General features: G+C 48.0%; 1 protein-coding gene across 1 annotated transcript in view; it reads left to right on the top strand.

The window, feature by feature from the left end:
• Positions 1-650: 650 nt before the first annotated feature.
• Positions 651-6878, top strand: part of ADCY5 (adenylate cyclase 5) — a gene marked incomplete at its 5' end in the record, with an annotated part of 18438 nt that continues 12210 nt past the window's right edge. The window contains 3 exons of the mRNA XM_018574208.1: positions 651-821; positions 4427-4591; positions 4877-5052. Of these exons, the coding sequence (XP_018429710.1) occupies positions 651-821; positions 4427-4591; positions 4877-5052 (512 nt within the window). The remainder of the gene's footprint in view (positions 822-4426; positions 4592-4876; positions 5053-6878) is intronic.

Here is a 6878-nt window from a genome sequence, read left to right as displayed (position 1 = left end):
CGTCCTCCCCTTCAGTCTTCTATCTGACCTCCGTCCTCCCGGCGTCACATGTGGGTGGTCTGCGTGCAAATACAGCCTGCCTAGGACCGCCCACTCCTCCAGACTGACACCCATCAGGGCATTGTGATATTTGCATACCTCCTCTGGGTGGTACACCTGAGGGTTAGAGAAGCTCCTTTCATTCCCAGCCTGCCAGTCACTGGCTCCGCCCCTTTCATTAGGGGGCTGCCCCTGTTTTGTGGAGTGCTGCTGAACCGGAGTTAGAGCGATAATGTGATTGGCCCCTTTAATTATCTGTATCCAGCTGCCGAGATTCAGTTTTGTTTGAAAAGATAATTGAATCCAAAATGTTTTAATGGCTCTTCAGCAAAATCACACATCCAATGCATTTCGGGTCCGGAGGCTCCGCCCCCCCCCCCATCAGGTTCCCTGCCTCTGGCACATCCCTTCAGTGATCCTCTGAATCATCTTCATACACTTCCAGGTGAGTCTGTTACAGTGCATGTTATAACTCCACCTCAGTACTGATAATACGTTCAGCGCTGATGAAGGCGGAGCTTTTGCCACTCCCCCCGAAACGCGTTGGATGTTTTGTGTGATCTTGCTAAAACTTTTTGCAGGGTTAATTTAAAGTCTGTTTGAATCGTCAGCTCTGCGGCCCAGGATCCGGGCTTCTCTGGCTGAACCATATCTCTGTTTTGCAGCTTTTTCCGGCTCCTCTGCAGACTTTGTCTAAGAAAATCGTCCAGTCCAGAATGAACAGCAGCGCAGTGGGCGTGTTCATCATCATCCTCGTCTTCCTCTCCTCCTTCGTTAACATGGTAATGCCAATTCTGGAAGGTTAAATACTCCTCCCCAAACCGCCAGCTTCTTCCCGTCTTCCTGTATGTTAACCCCTCCCACAGCCTCCTCTAAGCTCCACCTCCTGTGTTCCCTATACCATAAGCTCCTCCAAAATGTTTCTCATAAGCTCCTCCCTTTTCTGAATCCATTAAATTTCCCTGTATGCAAACTCCTCCCACATCCTTTTCTCAGCTCCTCTTCCTGTGCTCTCTATACCATGAGCTCCAAACAAATGGTTTCTCATAAGCTCCTCCCCTTTCTGAATCCCTCCCATCTACCTGCAGGTAAACCCCTCCCACATCCCTTTCTAAGTTCCTCCTGCTGTGCTCTCTATACCATAAGCTCCTCCCAAATGGTTTCTCATAAGTTCCCCCCTGTTTTTGAATCTCTCCCATCTCCCGTGTGTAAACCCCTCTTACATCCTCTTCTAAGCTCCTCCTTCTGATCTCTCTATACCATAAGCCCCTCCTCTTTTCCAATCCCTCCAATCTCCCTGTATGTAAATCCCTCCCACATCCTTTTCTCAGCACCTACTCCTCTGTTCTCTATGCAATAAGCTCCTCCCAAATGGAATATTTTAAGCTCCTCCCCTTTTAATCCCTTCTGTCCCCTTGTATGTAAACCCCTCCCACATCCTTTTCTCAGCCCCTCCTCCTCTGTTATTTATGCAATAAGCTCCTCCCAAATAGTATATCCTAAGCTCCTCCCCGTTTAATCCCTTTTGTCTCCCTGTATGTAAACCCTCCCACATCCTTTTCTCAGCCCCTCCTCCTCTGTTCTCTATGCAATAAGCTCCTCCCAAATTGAATATTTTAAGCTCCTCCCCTTTTAATATGTTCTGTCCCCTGTATGTAAACCCCTCCCACATCCTTTTCTCAGCCCCTCCTCCTCTGTTCTCTATGCAATAAGCTCCTCCCATATAGTATATCCTAAGCTCCTCCCCATTTAATCCCTTTTGTCTCCCTGTATGTAAACCCCTCCCACATCCTTTTCTCAGCCCCTCCTCCTCTGTTCTCTATGCAATAAGCTCCTCCCAAATAGTATATCCTAAGCTCCTCCCCATTTAATCCCTTTTGTCTCCCTGTATGTAAACCCCTCCCACATCCTTTTCTCAGCCCCTCCTCCTCTGTTCTCTATGCAATAAGCTCCTCCCAAATAGTATCTCCTAAGCTCCTCCCCATTTAATCCCTTTTGTCTCCCTATATGTAAACCCCTCCCACATCCTTTTCTCATCCCCTCCTCCTCTGTTCTCTATGCAATAAGCTCCTCACAAATAGTATATCCTAAGCTCCTCCCCTTTTAATCCCTTTTGTCCCCTTGTATGTAAACCCCTCCCACATCCTTTTCTCAGCCCCTCCTCCTCTGTTATTTATGCAATAAGCTCCTCCCAAATAGTATATCCTAAGCTCCTCCCCGTTTAATCCCTTTTGTCTCCCTGTATGTAAACCCTCCCACATCCTTTTCTCAGCCCCTCCTCCTCTGTTCTCTATGCAATAAGCTCCTCCCAAATTGAATATTTTAAGCTCCTCCCCTTTTAATATGTTCTGTCCCCTGTATGTAAACCCCTCCCACATCCTTTTCTCAGCCCCTCCTCCTCTGTTCTCTATGCAATAAGCTCCTCCCATATAGTATATCCTAAGCTCCTCCCCATTTAATCCCTTTTGTCTCCCTGTATGTAAACCCCTCCCACATCCTTTTCTCAGCCCCTCCTCCTCTGTTCTCTATGCAATAAGCTCCTCTCAAATAGTATCTCCTAAGCTCCTCCCCATTTAATCCCTTTTGTCTCCCTATATGTAAACCCCTCCCACATCCTTTTCTCATCCCCTCCTCCTCTGTTCTCTATGCAATAAGCTCCTCACAAATAGTATATCCTAAGCTCCTCCCCTTTTAATCCCTTTTGTCCCCTTGTATGTAAACCCCTCCCACATTCTTTTCTCAGCCCCTCCTCCTCTGTTATTTATGCAATAAGCTCCTCTCAAATAGTATCTCCTAAGCTCCTCCCCTTTTAATCCCTTTTGTCCCCTTGTATGTAAACCCCTCCCACATTCTTTTCTCAGCCCCTCCTCCTCTGTTCTCTATGCAATAAGCTCCTCCCAAATAGTATCTCCTAAGCTCCTCCCCTTTTAATCATGTTTGTCTCCCTGTATGTAAACCCCTCCCACATTCTTTTCTCAGCCCCTCCTCCTCTGTTCTCTATGCAATAAGCTCCTCCCAAATTGAATATTTTAAGCTCCTCCCCTTTTAATATGTTCTGTCCCCTGTATGTAAACCCCTCCCACATCCTTTTCTCAGCCCCTCCTCCTCTGTTCTCTATGCAATAAGCTCCTCCCAAATAGTATCTCCTAAGCTCCTCCCCTTTTAATCATGTTTGTCTCCCTGTATGTAAACCCCTCCCACATTCTTTTCTCAGCCCCTCCTCCTCTGTTCTCTATGCAATAAGCTCCTCCCAAATTGAATATTTTAAGCTCCTCCCCTTTTAATATGTTCTGTCCCCTGTATGTAAACCCCTCCCACATCCTTTTCTCAGCCCCTCCTCCTCTGTTATTTATGCAATAAGCTCCTCCCAAATAGTATATCCTAAGCTCCTCCCCGTTTAATCCCTTTTGTCTCCCTGTATGTAAACCCTCCCACATCCTTTTCTCAGCCCCTCCTCCTCTGTTCTCTATGCAATAAGCTCCTCCCAAATTGAATATTTTAAGCTCCTCCCCTTTTAATATGTTCTGTCCCCTGTATGTAAACCCCTCCCACATCCTTTTCTCAGCCCCTCCTCCTCTGTTCTCTATGCAATAAGCTCCTCCCATATAGTATATCCTAAGCTCCTCCCCATTTAATCCCTTTTGTCTCCCTGTATGTAAACCCCTCCCACATCCTTTTCTCAGCCCCTCCTCCTCTGTTCTCTATGCAATAAGCTCCTCCCAAATAGTATCTCCTAAGCTCCTCCCCTTTTAATCATGTTTGTCTCCCTGTATGTAAACCCCTCCCACATTCTTTTCTCAGCCCCTCCTCCTCTGTTCTCTATGCAATAAGCTCCTCCCAAATTGAATATTTTAAGCTCCTCCCCTTTTAATATGTTCTGTCCCCTGTATGTAAACCCCTCCCACATCCTTTTCTCAGCCCCTCCTCCTCTGTTCTCTATGCAATAAGCTCCTCCCATATAGTATATCCTAAGCTCCTCCCCGTTTAATCCCTTTTGTCTCCCTGTATGTAAACCCCTCCCACATCCTTTTCTCAGCCCCTCCTCCTCTGTTCTCTATGCAAAAAGCTCCTCCCAAATAGTATATCTTAAGCTCCTCCCCTTTTAATCCCTTTTGTCCCCCTGTATGTAAACCCCTCCCACATTCTTTTCTCAGCCCCTCCTCCTCTGTTCTCTATGCAATAAGCTCCTCCCAAATAGTATCTCCTAAGCCCCTCCCCTTTTAATCCCTTCCGTCCCCCTGTATGTAAACCCCTCCCACATCCTTTTCTCCGCTCCTCCTCCTGTGTTCTTTTATAAGCTCCTCCCATATTGTCTATCTGAAGCCCCTCCCCTTTGTAAATGCCTCTCCTCCGTGTAATATAACAATGGTGCAATGTTGTCTTTCAGTTCATGTGCAGCAAGAGGAACCTGAGGGAGTGTCTGGCCGCCGAGTACAACGTCACCCCCATGAACGTCACCGCCTGTTGGGTCAGGGACTCCGCCCTGAATTACAGCCTGGCCACTGAGAGCGGATTCTGTGGAGACTCCGCCCCAAACTGCAACTTCCCCGAGGTAGATGTCATTAATGTCTTCCTATCTCGACCCCGCCCCCTTTTCGTTTCTTTGGTAGGAGAATGGCGCAAACGCTGGCGGTAGAGGTAAAATTCTTCCTATAAGAAGAACAATGGAGAAGATTTTATATTATTGTATCCCGACAATGGTTCCGGGGAATATTCAACAACGGCGGCCATTTGTTGTACCTTTTGGGTGCCGCCAATCACAACGGACACAACAGAACGTCGCCCTCGTCTCTCATTCTCATACACGACCGATGACGCATGTTTCTTCTCTCCGCAGTATTTCACCGACTGCGTCCTCCTCAGCCTCCTCGCCTGCTCCGTCTTCCTGCACATCAGCAGCATCGGGAAACTCATCCTGATGCTCATCATCAACTTTGTCTATGTGATGATCGTGGAGGTCCCGCAGGTGGCGCTGTTCGACAATGCGGACCTGCTGGTGGCGGCCAATCAGATGTAAGTAAGAAGAGTTATATATATACTGTATGTGTATCAGATATTCAAGGGACAGGAAACTCCGAAGTTACATTGAAGTTCCCGAACTCTGAGCAACAATGTATCTTAATTGTGTATCACTCGGCTGGAGATCCTCCAGCTTCCTGTCTGAAGCTGACAGCTTTTTCTCCAATCAGATCGGCATCTAACATCCTCCCCGCTATGTAACCTGTCATGGACGGAGCGCCTCAGCAGTGAGGAGCAAGTGAGGGACAGGGAGGCTCCTCCCTGTCTCCTCCCTTCCTCCTTTACACTAGCTTGGGGACGGGTTGGGGGTGGGGCTTCAGCTGGCAGGGGCGAGGCTTCGTTCAATGGGGGCAGGATTGCACTCCGGAGTTTAGTGTCACTTTAAAGTGTATGTTTAGCCGAATTGTATTTTACCGGTTCTGGAAAGAGTGAAGAAGGGTTAAACCCCCCCCCTATTGGGTTATATTTTCCCCGCACTTCCTGTCCTTAAGACGCAACAGGAAATGAGAGGAAAGCTCCTTCTCCTCTACTATTTATAGTTTGATCTGCCGTCTAACGTGTATTCCTGGATTGCTATAATGTTACAAAGTTTCCTTGATTCTTGTAAGTATACTTTGTTTCCTTAGTACGCAGCTGGCTGATTGGTCGTCCCTCCCGCTATTCTACGGATGGTGTCGTTTTATCAGCCGTCTTTCTCTAATGGAGAGCTGTGACTAAGACTGACGCATAAAGCGATATCTGTTTCACACTGTATATCTCCGATGTTGACTTGTTTACACACTTCCTGTTCTAAAGATACAACAAGTATAACAGATTCCTGTTATTACCCGCTGTGAGCTCTGTATCCCGACAGCGGTCAGAATGCACGAACGGTGCTTGTAGCTGATTGGCTGCAATAACCATTCACCTGAGGAATTTCCAACATGTTCCTTCAGCAAAAGTTATTCTAATGATCGACTTCCTTCGAGGGAAGAGTTTCGGTCACTTCCTGCTTAATTGGCCAAAATTTAAAGGAGAACTATGGGGTCAGGGTTTTTCCCCATAGTTCTCCTTAGGGTAACGGGAGGACACAAACTAGCATCCTCCCGTCACCCTAAGCACAGTATATCGCGAGCCTAATCTGTCATCTGTCAATGGAAGGGGGCGTCATTGGAAGATACAGGTTATCTATTATGTAGCCGAGTCCAATTAATAATAAACGTTCCCTATATACTGTATTATGTGTCCCTTAAAGGAGAACTATGTGGTCGGGGCTTTTCCCCATAGTTCTCCTTAGGGTAACGGGAGGACACAAACTAGCGTCCTCCCGTCACCCTGGGCTCAGTATATAGGGAGCTACAGCTCGCGGTATACTGAGACGCCGCAGCCGGAGCGGAGCCCGACAATTATGTCTGGATCCGCCCAGCTGCGTGAGTGACAGCTGGCTCCGCCTATCTAGAGGCAGAGCCAGCTGTACCCGCCCCCTCCCCCGTCCGTTCCCCCAGTCAGCGCTGACGGATCTGAGCGGGAGGGGGGAATCCAGCCCCTCCCCCTGTCACGGCAGAGAGCCGTGACAGGATCGAGAGGTGAGCGAACGCCGGTGTGTGTTCTCTCACCTCCCGATCTACTGAGCCGACCTGTGACAGTCTCATTGTCACAGGTCGGCTAGAACTATGAGGTGAGTGAAAACCCCCTCCCCCTCATAGTTCTCCTTTAATCCGTGTGTACCAAGAACAAGTGTCCCCATTGGAAGATCCCCCCTCTGTTCCTGTTCTGGTGACAACACTTTTGGATTTCCATCACTTCCTTCCTCAGTGACAGTGGTCCCAAATAGAGACACC

This window comes from Nanorana parkeri, unplaced genomic scaffold (genome assembly GCF_000935625.1).
Source record: "Nanorana parkeri isolate BGI_ZX_2015 unplaced genomic scaffold, ASM93562v1 scaffold2811, whole genome shotgun sequence".
Classification (NCBI taxonomy): Eukaryota; Metazoa; Chordata; class Amphibia; order Anura; family Dicroglossidae; genus Nanorana; species Nanorana parkeri.
Note: the sequence above shows the minus strand (reverse complement) of the source record. Positions and strands in the feature narration are given on the sequence as shown.